At 41.9% G+C, this 21089-nt stretch overlaps 1 protein-coding gene across 1 annotated transcript in view; it reads right to left on the reverse strand.

Moving 5' to 3' along the window:
* Nucleotides 1–15357: 15357 nt before the first annotated feature.
* LOC311128219 (protein kinase C-binding protein NELL1-like) overlaps nt 15358–21089 on the reverse strand; it is a gene marked incomplete at both ends in the record, with an annotated part of 560800 nt that continues 555068 nt past the window's right edge. The window contains 3 exons of the mRNA XM_084160253.1: nt 15358–15408; nt 17858–18082; nt 19282–19458. Of these exons, the coding sequence (XP_084016379.1) occupies nt 15358–15408; nt 17858–18082; nt 19282–19458 (453 nt within the window). The remainder of the gene's footprint in view (nt 15409–17857; nt 18083–19281; nt 19459–21089) is intronic.

Consider the following 21089-nt stretch of genomic DNA (forward strand, 5'->3'; position numbering starts at 1 on the left):
GGCCCAAGCAAGTATCTTCTTCTTATTAGTAATAATAATATAATAATATGCCATTTAGCAGATTAGTGTCCTTTAAAAGTGGTTTCTTTGCAGAAAATTGACCATGAAGGCCTGATTCACACAGTCTCCGCTGAACAGTTTATGTTGAGATGTGTCTGTGACTTGAACTCTGTGAAGCATTTATTTGGGCTGCAATTTCTGAGGCTGGTAACTCTAATGAATTTATCCTCTGCAGCAGACCTAACTCTGGGTCTTTCATTCCTTTGGTGGTCCTAATGAGAGCCAGTTTCATCATAGCGCTTGATGATTTTGCGACTGCACTTGAAGAAACTTTCAAAGTTCTTGAAATGTTCCGTACTGACCTTCATGTCTTAAAGTAATGATGGACTGTTGTTTCTCTTTGCTTATTTGATCTGTTCTTGCCATAATATAGACTTGGTCTTTTACCAAATAGGGATATATTCTGTATACCCCCCTAACTTGTCACAACACAACTCATTGGCTCCACGAATTACCTTTTAAGATGGCACACCTGTTAATTGAAATGCATTCCAGGTGACTATCTCATGAAGCTGGTTGAGATAATGCCAAGAGTGTGCAAAGAAGTCAGGCAAAGGGTGGCTATTTGAAGAATCTCAAATATAAAATATATTTTGATTTGTTTAACACTTTTTTGGTTACTACATTATTTCATTTGTGTTATTTAATAGTTTTTAATGTCTTCACTATTATTCACAAAAAAAAATGTCCCACTCCTCTTTACAGATCTTCTCCAAGTCATTAAGGTTTCGAGGCTGACGTTTGGCAACTCGAACCTTCAGCTCCCTCCACAGATTTTCTATGGGATTAAGGTCTGGAGACTGGCTAGGCCACTCCAGGACCTTAATGTGCTTCTTCTTGAGCCACTCCTTTGTTGCCTTGGCCGTGTGTTTTTGGTCATTGTCATGCTGGAATACCCATCCACGACCCATTTTCACTGCCCTGGCTGAGGGAAGGAGGTTCTCACCCAAGATTTGACAGTACATGGCCCTGTCTATCGTCTCTTTGATGTGGTGAAGTTGTCATTGTGGTGAAGTTGTCCTGTCCCCTTAGCAGAAAAACACCTCCAAAGCATAATGTCTCCACCTCCATGTTTGACAGTGGGGATGGTGTTCTTGGGGTCATAGGCAACATTCCTCCTCCTCCAAACACGGCGAGTTGAGTTGATGCCAAAGAGCTCGATTTTGGTCTCATCTGACCACAACACTTTCACCCAGTTTTCCTCTGAATCATTCAGATGTTCATTGGCAAACTTCAGACGGCCCTGTATATGTGCTTTCTTGAGCAGTGTGACCTTGCGGGCACTGCAGGATTTCAGTCCTTCACGGCGTAGTGTGTTACCAATTGTTTTCTTGGTGACTATGGTCCCAGCTGCCTTGAGATCATTGACAAGATCCTCCCGTGTAGTTCTTGGCTGATTCCTCACAGTTCTCATGATCATTGCAACTCCACGAGGTGAGATCTTGCATGGAGCCCCAGGCCGAGGGAGATTGACAATTATTTTGTGTTTCTTCCATTTGCGAATAATCACACCAACTGTTGTCACCTTCTCACCAAGCTGCTTGGCGATGGTCTTGTAGCCCTTCCAGCCTTGTGTAGGTCTACAATCTTGTCCATGACATCCTTGGAGAGCTCTTTGGTCTTGTCCATGGTGGAGAGTTTGGAATCTGATTGATTGATTGCTTCTGTGGAGTTAAGAGTGTGCTCCTAATCTCAGCTCATTACCTGTATAAAAGACACCTGGGAGCCAGAAATCTTTCTGATTGAGAGGGGGTCAAATACTTATTTCCCTCATTAAAATGCAAATCAATTTATAACATTTTTGACATGCGTTTTTCTGGATTTTCTTTGCTGTTATTCTGTCTCTCACTGTTCAAATAAACCTACCATTAAAATTATAGACTGATCATTTCTTTGTCAGTGGGCAAACTTACAAAATCAGCAGGGGATCAAATACTTTTTCCCCCTCACTGTATATAAGGTCCCACTGTTGACAGTGCATGTCAGAACAAAAACCAAGCCATGAGGTCAAAGGAATTGTCCGTAGTGCTCAGAGACAGGATTGTGTCGAGGCACAGATCTGGGGAAGGGTACCAAAACATTTCTGTAGCATTGAAGGTCCCCAAGAACAGTCATTCTTAAAATGAAGAAGTTTGGAACAACGAAGACTCTTCCTCGATCTGGCCGCCAGGCCAGCCTGAGCAATCGGGGGAGAAGGGCCTTGGTCAGGGCAATGACCAAGAACCCAATGGACATTCTGACAGAGCTCTAGAGTTCTTCTGTGGAGATGGGAGAACCTTCCAGAAGGACAACCATCTCTGCAGCACTCCCCCAATCTGGCCTTTATTGTAGAGTGGCCAGACGGAAGCCACTCTTTAGTAAAAGGCACATGACACCCTACTTGGTGTTTGGCAAAAGGCACCTCAAGACTTTCAGACCATGAGAAACAAAATTCTCTGGTCTGATGAAACCAAGATTGAACTCTTTGGCCTGAATGCCAAGCGTCACGTATGGAGGAAACCTGGCACCATCCATACGGTGAAGCATGTTTGTGGCATAATCATGCTGTGGGGATGTTTTTCAGCGGCAGGGACTTGGACACTTGTCAGGATCGAGGCAAAGATGAATGGAGCAAAGTACAGAGAGATCCTTGATGAAAACATGCTCCAGAGTGCTCAGGACCTCAGACTGGGGTGAAGGTTCACCTTCCAACAGGACAGTGACCCTAAGCACACAGCCAAGACAACACAGGAGTGGCTTCGGGACAAGTCTCTGAATGTCCTTGAGTGGCCCAGCTAGAGCCCGGACTTGAACCCGATCTAACATCTCTTGAGAGACCTGAAAATAGCTGTGCAGCAACGCTCCCCATCCAACCTGACAGAGCTTGAGAGGATCTGCAGAGAAAAATGGGAGACACTCCCCAAATACAAGTGTGCCAAGCTTGTAGCATAATACCCAAGAAGACTTGAGGCTGTAATCGCTGCCACATGTTCTTCAACAAAGTACTGAGTAAAGGGTCTGAATACTTATGTAAATGTGGTCCTCTGTAGCTCAGCTGGTAGAGCACGGCGCTTGTAACGCCAAGGTAGTGGGGTCGAACCCCGGGACCACCCATATACAAAAAAAAAATGTATGCACGCATGACTGTAAGTCGCTTTGGATAAAAGCGTCTGCTAAATGGCATATTATTATTATTATTATTATTATTATTTCAGTTTTATATTTTCCATAAATTAGCAACAAAATCTAAAAACCTGTTTTTGCTTTGTCATTATGGATTATTGTGTGGGGTATTCCAGGTGAAGCTTGTTGAGAGAATGCCAAGAGTGTGCAAAGCTGTCTTCAAGGCAAAGGGTGGCTACTTTGAAGAATCTCAAATATAAAATATTTGGATTTGTTTAACACTTTTTTGGTTCCTACATGATTCCATATGTGTTATTTCATAGTTTTGATATCTTCACAATTATTCTACAATGTAGAAAATAGTACAAATAAAGAAAAACCCTTGAATGAGTAGGTGTGTCCAACATTTTGACTGGTACTGAATATATATATATATATATATATATATATGTGTGTGTGTGTGTGTGTGTGTGTGTGTGTGTGTGTGTGTGTGTGTGTGTTTAATGTGTATTTTATATTGTATTGTACAGGCTGCATTTGGAAAAAAGACCTAGGTCTCAATATGTCTTCCATAAAATAAAGGTTAAATAAATAACGTTTGTAAATGGTAGCTGTTTGGGAGAAAAGCATAGATTTTCATAAGATACACATTTTCACAGGTGTTTTTCTTGACTGATTACGGTTTGAATGATGTGGTGGTGTTATGTCATATCATTTGAAATAACTTTCTCAGCTTTTAAAATGTATCATGTTTTCATATGCTTGACACCAACAAATTATTCTCATTGTGCAAAGCTCTTAGAGACTTACCCAGAAATACTCACAGATGTAAATGGTGCTAAAGGTGATTCTAACATGTATTGACTCAGGGGTGTGAATACTTATGTAAATTAGATATTTATATATTTCATTTTCAATAAATTAGCTAAATATATAAATGCAACATTTATACATGCAACAATTTTCAATGATTTTTCTCAGTTACAGTTCATAGAAGGAAATCAGTAAATTGAAATAAATTCAGTAGGCCCTAATCTATGGATTTCACATGACTGGGCAGGGGCGCAGCCATGGGTGGGCCTGGGAGGGCATAGGCCCACCCACTTGGGAGACAGGCCCAGCCAATCAGAATGAGTTTTTCCCCACAAAAGGGCTTTATTACAGACAGAAATACTACTCAGGTTCATCATCTGTCCGTGTGGCTGGTTTCAAACGATCCCACAGGTGAAGAAGCTGGATGTGGTTGTCCTGGGCTGGCGTGGTTACACGTGGACTGCGGTTGTGAGGCCGTTTGGACGTACTGCCAGATTCTTTGAAAAAACTTTTTATAGGCTGATTATTGTAGAGAAATTAACATTCAATTCTCTAGCAACAGCTCTGGTGGACATTCCTGCAGTCAATATGCCAATTGCATGCTCCCATAACATTTGAGACATCTGTGGCGTTAGGTTGTGTGACAAAACTGCACATTTTAGAGTGGCCTTTTATTGTCCCCAGCACAAGGTGCACCTGTGTAATGATCATGCAGTTTAATCAGCTTCTTGATATACCACACCTGTCAGGTGGATGGATTATCTTGGTAAAGGAGAAATGCTCACTAACAAATGTGTGCAATACATTTGTGAGAAATAAGCTTTTTGTGCATATGGAACATTTCTGGTATCTTTTATTTCAGTTCATGAAACATGGGACCATGTTGCATTTATATTTTTGTTCAGTATAAAAACATGTTTTCATTTCGTCATTATGGGGTAGTGTGTAGATTGGTGAGATTTTTTTAAAAACCATAAAGGCTGTAACACAACAAATGTGGAATTTGTCAAGGGGTATGAATACTTTCTGAAAGCACTGTACATATGGTCTGCCTTCCATAATGATTCAAAATAAGCTACATGTCCCAAATAATTGCATAATTATTGTAATATGTTAGCCTAATATGATCCACTATTGCTAGCGCCCCTCAGGAACAACCACACGAACATGATGGAGGAAAGAAAGGTAAAGAAGGCAACAGTAAACATGTCATTCCCCACGAAGGTTGCAGCCCCCCTTGGGCCAAATGAGATAGTGTGACTAACACATTTCAGTTAATTACTATTGCTCCCACCTTGGGCCAATCAGTGTAATTTTGTAAATGCCAGATCACTATGTCAAGAAGCATAATTCATCCAAATTTCAACAAAATCGGGCCAGCGCCGGCAAGGCGCGGCGTTGGCCCACTCCAGCGCCTTGCCGGACAGACAGGAGATGAGGGCGGACACGCTCTCGTATCCCGAGGGCACCGGGTGGATGGTTGCCAGGTAGAGTTCCACTTGGAGCAGGAAACCCTGACACCCGGCCGCTGTGCCATCATAAGCCCTCGGGAGCGAGAGCCAAATCCCACTGGACCCCGGAGGTGAAGCGATGGGTATAGCTGATGGTGGTGGTATCGTCGTCGGAGGTGTGGGAAAACCTCCTCTTTCCCATCGCTCCATGGTGTTCACCACCCGTTCCATGGCGGTGCCGAGAGCCTGGATCATGGCCGCTTGTTGTGCTACGTGCTCCTCCATTGATCCAGCTGGCACCGCCGCTCCTGCTGACCCCATGTCGTGGTGTTTGATTCTGTCACGCGACGTGTATGCGGTCAGCGAAGTCAAACGCAGGACACAGAGTGGCTGGCAACGTACTTTTACTGAACACAGTAAATATAGTGCAAAAACAACAAACCTCCAAACAGGGAGAAAAACACAATAACCCGTACACCAAAGCAACTGCCGGAATGACAAAGAACAATCACACACAATAACCAATGAGAGACAGGGGGTAATATAGGGAATACAATACAACATAATGGGAAACAGGTATAAACAATAAAGACCAAACAAGACAAACACCGAAACATCGATCGGCAGTAGCTAGTACTCCGGGGACGACGAACGCCGAAGCCTGCCCGAGCAAGGAGGAGGAGCAGCCTCGGCTGAATCCGTGACAACAGCGAGAGAAGTCCGGGCGTATTTTGCCTCTTGTCAGGCCGTCATTGTAAATAAGAATCTGTTCTTAATTGACTTGCCTGGTTAAATAAAGGTTAAATAAAACTTGTATTAATATAGCCTATTTAAAACATTATAGAGCACATAAATGAACTGGGTAGAATCGGCGCTGTACTGTCATTTGCACATGGCTACAGAAGCCTATAGCTTGGGTCTCCAAATGTCATTCCACTTCACTGTGGAAAAGTTATGTTGATATGCTTCAGTTTGCTGCCATATGACTGGTTTCACATTTGTCTACTGGTTTCACATTTGTCTCCAGCATAATAAGGAAAAATAGATCCAAAACAATTGTCATTTGTATTTACAATCCAAACAGATTACTCAATTACCTAGCTCTTTTTCAATAGCTCTTACCAATTTGTAAATTACAGTGCATGGAGAATGGTGTTATTTCTGTCGAAAAGAATAAAGTAGATGTTGTTCCACTTGAAACCTGACAGGTTGCTCAATCTTATTCATTGCGCGTGGAATTACAAGTGGTATTAAGTCAAGGTCAGAATACGGCATATCTGAAGACACATCTGCCACACCTCCATTTCTCTGATCTCCACCCCAAACGAATAGCTGGAATGAAGTACTCCCTGACGAAGGCCATGCAGCCGAAACACGTCAGAGTTTTAAAACTTTGTTTCCATTGAACATGCCAAGTTTAAATTCCATTTAACTCTGGTCTAAATCGGGCCCGTGTGGAGCAGGTCATTTCTGCTTGGGCTGACATGCCATGAAAGTCTGGGAAAATGTATTTCAAAGGCACCCCTCCAAGACACAAATCACGTCTTTTCAGTCTAATTTCTTAATGAGGAAGAGGAAAACCGAGGCAAAATCAGCCTGTTCAGACCCTCTTTAAAGCCATTTACAAACCACAGGCAACCACATTTGTACCTCTATGGCACTGCTCTATAACGCACCTTGGATTGAATCCCAGCCGTAATCCACATGACATGAATCACATTTGTTTTAACCAATTAAATTACCAAACACCCGCCAAAACATCCACAGCAAAGTAACTAAAATAATTAACTGAGGAATGTGCAGCAAACTCTTGTCATGACACATTCTTCAAGTAAAATGAGTACAAGTAAATTGGCGAGTTTGGAATATAATATTCTGTTCATCCTCTATTAAAAACAATAAAAAGCTCATTTGAATCAAATTTTAAAAAAGTGAGACTTCTGTTGTGAATGTATTGTAATGTTTTAAAAATTGTATAACTATTTCATTTTGTTGGACCCCAGGAAGAGTAGGTGCTACCTTGGCAGCAGCTAATGGGCATCCACAATAAATACAATTACAAAAGAAGAACACAAGGGGTTTGCTTTTTAGTAGGAATTTAGTCAAGAATAACAAGTTTACACTTTTTTTTTCTTTCTTCCATCTCTTGGGTTTAAATAAATTCACTTGGAGTAATTCAGTCCATTGAAACATTGTGTGGACATGAATGTTCTGTTTGCATGGTGGTTTAGTGTTGTGACTTGTTGATCAATGCAGAGCCTCCTGGAGTTGGATGAAATTGCACCTTGATGCTGATCTATGTTCAGTTTTGTGTTTTCCACTTCTAATGATTTCATATGAGCTTTTGGTAAGTAAGCTGATCCTAGATCTGTGCATTCGTGCAACTTCTCCCCGGAGCAAGTTTCTCTGCTGTTGAGGTGATGGGACATGTATACACTATGACAACTACTAAAAGGGTTAAGGCAATAATACAAAAAGAAAGAAAGTTGAAAAACAATAGAAATGTATAGCTTTCTCACACCGTTGACAAAAAATGCTAAGTTCTTAAGAAGGTGTAGAAGGGAGAATCATTATTCACAGTCTTAACTCTTTTTACAGAATCCTCACTTTACACAATATTTACAGCCAAACAGAACAGACCCAAACAAAATAAGTAATAGTAGTCACAAAAACACGGCTAATGACGATTATAATGATTTAAAAAAAAATCTTATCATAATTTCAGTACGTAACAACATTTACACACAGACTTGGAAATTGTTTTACAGTAGTCATTCAAAAACAAACCCATCAATATGACAATCGTACAATCTTGGGGGCCATTCTTGAACATCAGCAACCATTTAAATTGAAACAGTTTATCCGTAGATTTACTTGCACATGGCATAACGCTAAATTGTAGCTGGTCCCATCAGATAACATGGAACACGTTAGCCCTATGCTAACCTAACCAGGCAATTATTAAAATAGGTTAACCCTGGCCACTAGAGGGATATTTTAAACCTACAAATTCAAAGTTTACCTTTGGTCCGTTGGTCTGTAACAAAATGTAATGTGCCAATATTGCATTAATGCATCCTTTACTAGGCTACTAGCTACTACTAACGTTAGATGACTGTCAAATAGAAGTAATTCACCATCTGATACTGATACAGCCAAATGTCTTCCTTCATTAAGTCTGTCGATTCGAGTCCTCCGGAGTCGCGATAAACTTTTTTTTAAAGAACAGCAATACTGCCTTCGGTAGGATGATAATGAGAGTGCAACCTATAAACCTATTGTTCACTGTATAATGCTCATCCTCCTCGAGTCAAATAATTCATGTGACAAAGCAGATGATTATAAAAATGCATATAAAACGTTGTAGGCCTACATTTAGGGGTACACGTCCATGTAATATAGCCTATGCAATAACAGTGGCCGTGTCTGAAAACCCATACTAGCGTACTACATACTTAAACTGCATACTATTTACTCATCGTCACATACTATTTAGCACGTACCGTTTAGTAAAAAGTATGCAGTATGCCACAACTTAGTAGTGGATCCTGATTGGCTCAGTAGGTGGGGCGGGGCCGAGTGTGGGTGGATTTTTCCCAATTCAACAGACATACATCGCATTAACCAGCCTGATAATAGTTGATTTCCAATTTGATACATTTCTCTAAAATCTGAATAGAATAGGAATGGAATTATAGGCCTACTCAGGCTGGTTATAAACAGACTACCACATTTGACCTATAACGTAGTAGGCCATGTATCTCATCTATCCTATTTAAAAATGACTGAAGACAGAAACAGATCATTTGGTACCATTTCAATATCTATTACTGAAAGCAAAGTGTTGTAACATACAGTGGGGAAAAAAAGTATTTAGTCAGCCACCAATTGTGCAAGTTCTCCCACTTAAAAAGATGAAAGAGGCCTGTAATTTTCATCATAGGTACACGTCAACTATGACAGACAGATTGAGAAAAAGAAATCCAGAAAATCACATTGTAGGATTTTTTATGAATTTATTTGCAAATTATGGTGGAAAATAAGTATTTGGTCACCTACAAACAAGCAAGATTTCTGGCTCTCACAGACCTGTAACTTCTTCTTTAAGAGGCTCCTCTGTCCTCCACTCGTTACCTGTATTAATGGCACCTGTTTGAACTTGTTATCAGTATAAAAGACACCTGTCCACAACCTCAAACAGTCACACTCCAAACTCCACTATGGCCAAGACCAAAGAGCTGTCAAAGGACACCAGAAACAAAATTGTAGACCTGCACCAGGCTGGGAAGACTGAATCTGCAATAGGTAAGCAGCTTGGTTTGAAGAAATCAACTGTGGGAGCAATTATTAGGAAATGGAAGACATACAAGACCACTGATAATCTCCCTCGATCTGGGGCTCCACGCAAGATCTCACCCCGTGGGGTCAAAATTATCACAAGAACGGTGAGCAAAAATCCCAGAACCACACGGGGGGACCTAGTGAATGACCTGCAGAGAGCTGGGACCAAAGTAACAAAGCCTACCATCAGTAACACACTACGCCGCCAGGGACTCAAATCCTGCAGTGCCAGACGTGTCCCCTTGCTTAAGCCAGTACATGTCCAGGCCCGTCTGAAGTTTTCTAGAGTGCATTTGGATGATCCAGAAGAGGATTGGGAGAATGTCATATGGTCAGATGAAACCAAAACTTTTTGGTAAAAACTCAACTCGTCGTGTTTGGAGGACAAAGAATGCTGAGTTGCATCCAAAGAACACCATACCGACTGTGAAGCATGGGGGTGGAAACATCATGCTTTGGGGCTGTTTTTCTGCAAAGGGACCAGGACGACTGATCCGTGTAAAGGAAAGAATGAATAGGGCCATGTATCGTGAGATTTTGAGTGAAAACCTCCTTCCATCAGCAAGGGCATTGAAGATGAAACGTGGCTGGGTCTTTCAGCATGACAATGATCCCAAACACACCACCCGGGCAACGAAGGAGTGGCTTCGTAAGAAGCATTTCAAGGTCCTGGAGTGCCCTAGCCAGTCTCCAGATCTCAACCCCATAGAAAATCTTTGGAGGGAGTTGAAAGTCCGTGTTGCCCAGCGACAGCCCCAAAACATCACTGCGCTAGAGGAGATCTGCATGGAGGAATGGGCCAAAATACCCGCAACAGTGTGTGAAAACCTTGTGAAGACTTACAGAAAACGTTTGACCTGTATCATTGCCAACAAAGGGTATATAACAAAGTATTGAGAAACTTTTGTTATTGACCAAATACTTATTTTCCACCATAATTTGCAAATAAATTCATTAAAAATCCTACAATGTGATTTTCTGGATTTTTTTCCCTCGTTTTGTCTGTCATAGTTGACGTGTACCTATGATGAAAATTACAGGCCTCTCTCATCTTTTTAAGTGGGAGAACTTGCACAATTGGTGGCTGACTAAATACTTTTTTTCCCCACTGTATATAAATTAAATCAAATAGCCTAGTACACACACAAAAACTTTTCAGATGTTCAAATCGAAAGGCTATTGCACAGAAAAACGTGGACAGTCGAGTGCATCGCAAATTCAGAACCGCTGGACAGCAACATAATAAACTAAAGCACTGATCATTGGAAACGAGATTAGAATGACTGCTAAGGCTTGATCCATTAATGAAATAGGTAGCCTAGCCTACAAAACTAAAACAAATGGCCTGATTAACATGACATCCTTAACGCTGCTACATCCCGAGTCCCCGGTGCCGACACGTTCAGAAATCAAAAGATGGTTGAGTATTTAGTTTAAAAGCTCTGATGAAGGCGAATAGGACAAGAACCCTTTTCAGTGAGAAAACCAAAATCCACTTTGGGTACTTGAAGAGAACTACGGCCTATCACTCGAAGCCCACGTCTTCCAATGAATTGTGGAAAAGTGTGCATCGAATTCTACTACAGTAGATGAAGAGCCGAAATGAGTATAACATCCTGGCATTTAAGCCATACTCGATTTATCGAAATGTCTCATATTAAACGTTTTATTTTCGCATACTGAGAATGCGTCATGAGTAATTGCGTTGTTTCCCGCTATTTGTTGATTTCGGTAGCGCATCCCCATATCTAATTGATCAGCTCTTTTCAAAGCCGAAATGAGTATGACATCTGTGCATTTAAAATAAACTCGATTTTTGAAATGTTGCTTACTATTAAACTAAATTTTTCCAAATACAAAAATGGCCTACTATTTAGGACGCAAGTATGGGTATTCGGACACGGCCAGTGTGTTTGCGTGCAAGGCTAAAAGAGGTAGCTCTTTATTAAAGTAGATCTTAATCTTCATTGTCAAGCTGTTGACTACATCCCTTTTCAACACTAACACAATATATGTAAATATACATTTCAAAAGGGGGGGGGGGAACGAATGTAAGATTCAAACCCTTGCGACAATTACGTGGACTAGGCACTTTACACATCGAGCAATTTGACCAGTCACTCAAATACATGTGATTGTTGCTTTAATGATGCTGTTGAACTGAGGTATGTTAAGGACACTTCCATGAACAAGTGTTGGAACATGTCCAACTACGTCAACGATTTTAATTGGCTGATGCAGAACTTCTTCCAGGATATAATCACCGCCACCTGGTGAGGTTAGCATAGGGCTAACGTGTGCCATTTTATGATGGGACCAGCTACAATTTAGTGATCTGTCACGTGCAAGTAAATTGATGATTTACATTTTTTTGCCGGAGAAACAGTTTAAATTTAAATGGTTGCTTATGTTCGTAAGTATTGCCCCTTGCTTCTCAATGGCAATTTGTTTATTATTATTATTTTTAGTAAATTTTTTTACAAATGTTCCCATTTCCTTGTGTATTCCCTTTGACAGTTTATATTTTAATTTGTACAAGAGGCCAGGACTGGTGTGATTGGGATTGTGAGGTGGTTTATAATATTCACAAAGCTTTCTATCACAAACAAATTTAAGACCAACAACAAAATGAAAAAACATAGAAATCATGGTTGATACAAAGGGTACCATTTTGCAAACGCCAAACAATGATGAAGATAGTGTCAAAGTGTGACTGTGTCATCGAATATATTTTAAAACTTTTGTTCTGCGACGTTTGTGGTGATTGTTCATTCAACATGCAGATGCAATGCCGCACACAGTGTCTGTGAGGCGGGTGCCTTTTTGACAATTGACATTAGCGCCATTTTTTTTACGCTGCTAAAATGTCACCCATAAATGTGCATCTCGTTATAACGCAAAGAGAAGGAGAAGTCCACATCCATGAAAAACAAAGCTTCATTTGTACTCCTTGTAGAACCTAAAAGACATTAGCGACATCAGTGCCCATATGAAATGCTGTAGATTGGATCTCTAGGATAAGACAACACATCCATTGTACCACTATACAGCAGGGCTGACCTCAGATCAGGTGGGACAAAGACATTGTGTGCTCAATCAGGATCAGTATTTCACACTATAACACATGATGACTACAATAATGATATTGGAAAGCAATTTTTATGGCACTTTTCAAAGAGCTCAAAAAACGTTATATTCTAAAGGAGGGTGGCTCATCTCATCCACCTGGGTCGTATTCAGTAAAAACCAAGCAGAAGAAAATGGACCGAAACGGGGATGTACTACCTGAATTTGTTCAATAAGAAACTCACATTTTCATTTCAGTGTGTAGTAATGAATACAACCCTGGTACGGGGACAGTTGACTACCTCACAGCAGTGTCATCGGTCCCACCTTCTTTGCCCGCTTCGAGGAAAACACAAGGACTGTGAGCTCTCGTTCTCTGTGGCCGACGTGAGTAAGACATTTAAGCGTGTTAACCCTCGCAAGGCTGCCGGCCCAGACAGCATCCCTATCCGCGTGTGCAGTTGGCTAGAGTGTTTATGGACATATTCAATCTCTCTATCCTTGTCTGTTGTCCCCACTTGATTAACCAACAATAATGAGACAGCCTACAGGGAGAACGTGAGGGCCCTGGCGTAGTGGTGCCAGAAAAATAACCTCTCCCTCAACGTCAACAAAATGAAATGAAGGAGCTGATCGTGGACTTCAGGAGACAGCAGAGAGAGCACGCCCCCATCCACATCGATGTTGCTGCAGTGGAGAGGATGAAACGCTTCTAGTTCCTCAGTGGGCACATCACTGACAACCTGAAATGGTCCATTCACAGACAGTGTGGTGAAGAAGGAGGCTGAAGAAATTAGGCTTGGCCCCTAAGACCCTCATAAACTTCTACAGATGCATCATTGAGAACATCCTGTCGGGCTGTATTACCACCTGGTATGGCAATTGCACCGTCCGCAATCGCAGGGCTCTCCAGAGGGTGGTGCAATCAGCCCGAAAGCATCACCGGGGGCACACTGCCTGCCCTCCAGGACATCTACAGTACCCGGTGTCACAGGAAGACCAAGAAAATCATCAAGGACCTCAGCCATCCGAGCCACGGCCTGTTCACCCTCGCTACCATCTAGAAGGCAGAGACAGTACAGGTGCATCAAAGCTTGGGCCGAGAGACTGAAAAATAGCTTATCTCTCCAGGCCATCAGACTGTTAAACAGTCACCACTAGCCGGCCCCCGCCCAGCACCCTGCCCTGAACCTTAGTCACTGTTACTAGCCGGCTACCACCTGGTACTCTACCTGCATCTTAGATATTGCTGCCCTATGTACATAGTCATTGAACACTGGTCACTTTAGTAATGTTTACATACCATTTTACCCACTTCATATGTACAGTATATACTGGATTTTAGTCAAGGCTCATCCTATATAACTACTGCTGTACACACCTTTTCTATTCATATACTGTCCATACTGTCTATATACACCACTATATACATTTATATTTCAGACTCTGACATTGCATGTTCTGATATTTCTTAATTTCTTTCTTTAAATTTTTGGGGATTTGTGTGTATTATTTTGTATTGTTAGGTATTCCTGCACTGTTGGAGCTAGAAACATAAGCATTTCACTGCACCTGCGATAACATCTGCAAAATATGTGTACGCGACCAATACAATTTCATTTGAGAGAAACTCGGGGGGAAAGAATTGCGCTGGTAGCCGCTAGATGCAGTTGTAATAAACACAGCAGTTTCTGTTTTCTTCATGCAAATGTGGCTCTATCTTTTGAACCATTTAAGCTACAAAATATTATGACCCCATCAAACATACGATTCTCAGGAACACGCATGCGTTTTCTGTCTCCCTCTACAATTCCCACATGTCACACAGGACTCATTAGAACAGAGTGGACAAGACCAGGCAGTAAATCAGACTGGGGAAAAAAAGCATCATCAACGATGATGTTCTTTTCTACACAGAAGATCATACAAAATTATTGCCTGATGATTTTCTGAACTTCCCAACACATTTCCGATGCATTTCAGTCACTTCAAACCATAATTCCTTCACATTGAAATACTGTCAAAAGTACGGTCAGACTGATTTCTAATAGACTGTCATAGCCCCAATTAAAAAAAACTGTCCCTTGATTACATAACTTTTTACATGGTGGGGTAGCAATTATTTTTTTATCAAAATGGGGTTGTGGGCCAAAAGAGTTTGGGAATCCCTGGTATACACACACTCACACACATGCACGCACACAACCTACACACACGTATAAGGGTGCAAGTAGGGGGTGAGTGAGGAAACGGTTATATGTGGGTCGGTCTCCTCCTGTAGTTGTATAACAGACACACACTCCATCTCTCCGTCTGTCAGCGATACAGTGTGGCTTGAAGAACCAGTGTGGACACACAGCTCTAGCCACTGCCCTAACCCAGGCAGAGTGTGTGTGTGCGCGTGCGTATGTGCGTGGAAAAAAGGTCCAAAGGTAGGGTCTTCAAACAGTATGACCAGTCTAGGATTGGAGGAAAGGAGCTATTGGAGTGGAGGAGAGGAGTACGGCTTCCGAAAGAGGAGTGTTTAGTTGTTCTGAAGGCAGTCCAGCTCCACCGAGCAACACACACTTCCATTCTGACCACGGCAGTGATACAAAAGGGGAACATGAAGAAAAAAAAAGAGAGACAGGTAGTTAGTTCCATTCTGTTTGTGCTTGTTTGCTTATGTTACCATGTGTGTGTGATGCAAGGTGAAGTTAGGGCTGGGATTCAACAAATGTTAAAAGGTAATTTACGCTATAGAGTCGACATCTGCAGCATTTACCATGAATGCGATCTCTGCGAACATCGGGGAAAATGCCTTTAAAAAGTGCATTATCGGCTGTACAGTGTGCTGCCCTCTGATGTGCCCTGCATTGAATCCTGGCCTAGGTTAGGGTTGCCTGCTTTGTTCTTGCAGGTGACAAAGCTGTGTGTGTTTGTGTTCCTGTAAATATGCAGGGTGGTCCTGGCATTGGCTGTGTGTCTAAAAGGTGTGCCTGTATGACACAATATCAGCAGAACCTGTACAATACTTTGCACTTGCAGGAGGTGCAGGGAAAGCTTGCCATTCACTCTGTGTGTGTGTGTGTGTGTGTCAGTGTGTGTGTATTGACATTTTAGTCATTTAGCAGACGCTCTTATCCAGAGCGATTTACAGTTAGTAAGTGCATACATTTTTCAAACTATGTATGTATGTATGAATGTATGTACAGTACCAGTCAAAAGTTTGGACACACCTACTCATTCAAGGGTTTTCCTATATTTTTACAATTTTCTACATTGTAGAATATTTACATTTTTGTCATTTAGCAGACACTCTTATCCAGAGCAACTTAGAGTTAGTGAGTGCATAAATTTTTTTTTTTCATACTGGCCCCCTGTGGGAATTAAACCCACAACCCTGGCGTTGCAAGCGCCATGCTCTACCAACTGAGCTACACGGGGCCATTATAGAGAAGACATCAACACTATGAAATAACACATATGGAATCATGTAGTAACCAAACAAGTGTTCAACAAATCAAAATATGTTTTATATTTGAGATTCTTCAAATAGCCACCCTTTGCCTTGATGACAGCTTTGCACACTATTGGCAATCTCTCAACCAGCTTCACCTGGAATGCTTTTCCAACAGTCGTGAAGGAGTTCCCACATATGCAGAGCACTTGTTGGCTGCTTTTCCTTCACTCTGCCGTCCGACTTCTCCCAAACCATCTCAATTGGGTTGAGGTCGGGGGATTGTCGAGGCTAGGTCATCTGATGCAGCACTTCATCACTCTCCTTCTTGGTAAAATAGCCCTTACACAGCCTGGAGGTGTGTTGGGTCATTATCCTGTTGAAAAACAAATGATAGTCCCACTAAGCCCAAACCAGATGGGATGGCATATCACTGCAGAATGCTGTGGTAGCCATGCTGGTTAAGTGTGCCTTGAATTCTAAATAAATCACAGACAGCATCACCAGCAAAGCACCCCCACACCATAACACCTCCTCCTCCATGCTTTACGGTGGGAACTAAACATGCGGAGATCATCCGTTCATGCACACCGCGTCTCACAAAGACACGGCGGTTGGAACCAAAAATCTCCAATTTGGATTCCAGACCATAGGACACATTTCCACCGGTCTAATGTCCATTGCTCGTGTTTCTTGGCCCAAACAGGTCTCTTCTTATTATTGGTGTCCTTTAGTTGTGTTTTTTTTTACAGCAATTAGACCATGAAGGCCTGTTTCACACAGTCCCCTCTGAACAGTTGAGGTTGAGATGTGTCTGTGAGTTGAGCTCTGTGATGCATTTATTTGGGCTGCATTTTTTGAGGCTGGTAACTCTAATGAACTTATCCTCTGCAGCAGAGGTAACTCTGGGTCTTCCATTCCTGCGGCGGTCCTCATGAGAGCCAGTTTCATCGTGGCGCTTGATGGTTTTTGCAACTGCACTTGAAGAAACTTTCAAAGTTATTGACATTTTCCAGAGTGACTGACCTTCATGTCTTAAAGTAATGATGGACTGTCCTTTCTCTTTGCTTATTTGAGCTGTTCTTGCCATAATATGGACTTGGTCTTTTACCAAATAGGGCTATCTTCTGTATACCCCCCATACCTTGTCACAACACAACTGATTGGCTCAAACACATTAAGAAGGAAATAAATTCCACAAATTAACTTTTCAGAAGGCACACCTGTTAATTGAAGTGCATTCCAGGTGACTACCTCATGAAGCTGGTTGTGAGAATGCCGAGAGTGTGCAAAGGTGTCATCAAGGAAAGGGTGGCTATTTGAAGAACCTAAGTATATTTTGATTTGTTTAACACTTGTTTGGTTACTACATGATTCAATGTGTGGTATTATATAGTGTTGATGTCTTCACTATTATTCTACAATGTAAAAAATAGTAAAAATAAAGAAAAACCCTTGAATGAGTAGGTGTGTCCAAACTTTTGACTGGTACTGTATGTGTGTTTTTGCGTGCGCCTGTGTGTGTATATGTGTTTGTCTGTGTGTGTGTGTCTGTGTCAGTTAAGAGATGAGTTGTTGTTGTTACCTTGCACTTGCAGGTGGTACAGGGTGACCCTGGCATGGGCCACGTGGCACTGCTGAGGCGGGTGATGCCCGTGGGGTCCTGGCAGGTCTGCCTGATGTCGTAGGCAATATTGTCTGCCACGCAGGGGTCAGTGACGCAGTGCGGGCAACATTCACCCTCCGCCAAGGCTGAGTACTTGCATGACAACACTGGACACGCCAGGGGCCAGCAGTCCACCTCTCCCTCCTACAGAGAGAGAGAGAGAAAGAGAGAGAAGGGGAGAGGGATTGGAGGAGAATAAAAGAAAAACAAGGGCCGAAAAAAATAGTTTGGAACAGTCCTTATAACCGCTGGACCCTGAGATGACTACTATGGGGTATTGTAAGACCATATTGAAAGGATAAATCTAGGAGTAGAGAGACAAGTGTCTGAGCAGCTCTCTGATGTGAATCACCTGATGGCTGACAGTGGGATCAGTACTATGGGTTTGATCACCGACATATACTTAAGCAATAAGGTCCAAGTGGGTGTGGTATATGTCCAATATACCACAGCTAAGGGCTGTTCTTAGGCAAGACACAACACGGAGTGCGTGGATACAGCCCTTAGCCATGGTATATTGGCCATATACCACAAACCTCGAAGGTGCCTTATTGCTATTATAAACTGGTTATACCTGTGGTATTATGTCTGATATACCACGGCTGTCAGCCAATCAGCATTCAGGGCTCGAAGCACACAGTTTATAATATCAGTTTAATATCACAGGCTCACACTCTAGATTCTCTGTCTCTCTTGGTGTGAGTCACTTGAAGGTTTGGCCATAGGCTACAGTAGTGACACCTGTGTCTAAGGCCTTAGAATGTATTTATTCCTTTCTGATGACACCTGAAGGCTGGCTGGGCCAATTAGAGTGGTTGTTGGTGCCGTGCTGATCCTGGGATTTGTGTTTCCACGGCAGCACCGCTTCGCTAATTGCACAGCTGTCAGAGCCCACTAATCATTAGGTCCACCAGAGTAAGGTCATACACCTCGCACATGTACACACACACACAAAGACGTCACACACATTCACAAACGCAGCCAAGGCCACAAAAATTATAATTGTATTTCATATCAAGATGGTATCATCTGCATTTTTCTTCAGTTATCAGGCTTCTTCACAGCCTGTCTCATTAGCATGCAAGGAACTGCTTTGTTTCCAGGTAGCCATAATAATTAGCTGGGTGCTGCTCATGGAAGACACGCAATCATGATCAGAGGAGACACACATCCTCTTCATCCATGTTGCACAAGTTTAAAACGTGCGTGTGTGAACAAGAGAGTGTGTGTGTTTGTGTACAACAAAGTACACAAGAAGTGTGTGTGTGTGTGAATGTCTGTGTGTCTGTATGTGCATTCAAGCATGTGTATATGCATGCAAACGTCTGTGTGTGTGTACATACCAGGCAGCGGCACTGCTGGCAGCTGTAGATCCAGGAGTCTCTGCTGCGGTACAGTGTGTGTCCACTCTGGTGCAGACATTGGCTGGACTTTCTGGAGTCACACTCAGGACAGCAGAACAGGTCTGCCTCGGGGTCCGCACAGTCACACTCTCTCCTCCTGCAGAAGGTGCGTCCATCCTGGGGACAAGGTAAATGCATAGGAATACAAAGGAATGTCAAGGCCATGTCCTTAGATGGACCAGCGGTCTAAGCCGCTGACTCTGGATCACGTACTATGTACCGCTGTGAGAATGGGTTTGAATCCGACCCCCCCCAAAAAAAAATCTATATAGTTCTACAAGCAAATAATCCTCAATCCCAGCATGGCTGGAACTTTGAAGACTTTCTTCCAAAATTCTAATTAACTACTATAATCAGGACAGTGACATCCATCCACCCACAAAGTGTTTAAGACTGCAGTTATGTTGTACAAATGGTAATCTTGGCTGGTTTTGCTTGTAAATAATTTTTCTGTTTTATTACTGATATTTTAATATGTGATTGCTTGAATGCAAATACAAACACATACACACACAGAGACATGCACACACACACACACATTGGTATGCCTCCTACCCTACCTAGCTACCTACAGTCTTATCTAAACAGTTACACTCACTCCTCCTACAGAAGGTATAACCATCCTGTCAGAAAGAGACATTGATAAGGCTACAGCCTACCTACAGAAAGGCTACAGTAACTACAATGTACAGTATCTACATTTACATTATAGAGAAAAATATACTTTATTGAGCAAGGCCATTCCCAACAATACTGACTACAATTTGTCATTGACGTTTTGATAGGAGTGTTTTTAGGGGCTTAGGGTTTTGTATTGGATTTCTGGTCAAGGCCATGGGTGTCACTCTTTCTACAGAGATTCAAGGCTCTCGACCAGTAAAAACTTTATGATCCATTTTACTTGCCACACTGAGACCTTGCCAGCTTGGCAATGAGCACAATAATGGAGATATAAAAACCCTATATAAAAGGCTGTTGCAAAATGTATATGGGACATAAAATGAACTTGCATAATGAGTAGCCAATATTTTATTGGTGCGTATTGTCTCCCTACAGTAGCCAGTAACTCTCATGGTGCTAATATCCAAGAGCTTTATTGGCGTTAGCCTTTTAATGTTATTGCTGTGGATATGAGTAGCACCGCAAATTTTACTCGGGTGGCAGACTAATGCCATGCAATATCATTCCCATTGTAACAATGCTTTGGAATAGCCTTGAAATTAGGCATTTTACAGCATTGTTTTATTTACCAAATAAATGGCAAGTTTGTAATGTTAAAAATGCATAGCTTTCAATAATGCAAACAACCTCCAATTCAATACATAATAATACATTTTGGGGCAACCACCCTAAAAATCTGAGATAGTCCCAATCTCTATCTGAGAAACCGTTTAAGGTTGACTGGAATACCTCTGTGTGTAGCCCTAATGTTATATTGGATAATCTTTAAATTGAATATACTTTTACTCAGCTTGACATTATTTTCGTTGCCGTGCAGAAGTCATGCTGAAGACAATTCCAATCAATATCTGAGCTTCTTACCGGCCGTGTTTCCAATGCGAGGTTTTCATGCTCATGCCTATAGCGATTGACTACTAAGCTGCAAACATGTTCACCTTTTTCCCAATGAGATTGATAGCAATGTAAGATTGTAAACAATGGGAGGTACAAATATATACTTTGATTAGCCAGTGGTAGGCCTATATTTAATACTAAAGCCTGGCAAGTGTCCTGAAAAGTCCATAATT

The sequence above is a fragment of the Coregonus lavaretus genome (assembly GCF_964263955.1).
Source record: "Coregonus lavaretus genome assembly, chromosome: 4".
In the NCBI taxonomy this organism is placed as follows: domain Eukaryota; kingdom Metazoa; phylum Chordata; class Actinopteri; order Salmoniformes; family Salmonidae; genus Coregonus; species Coregonus lavaretus.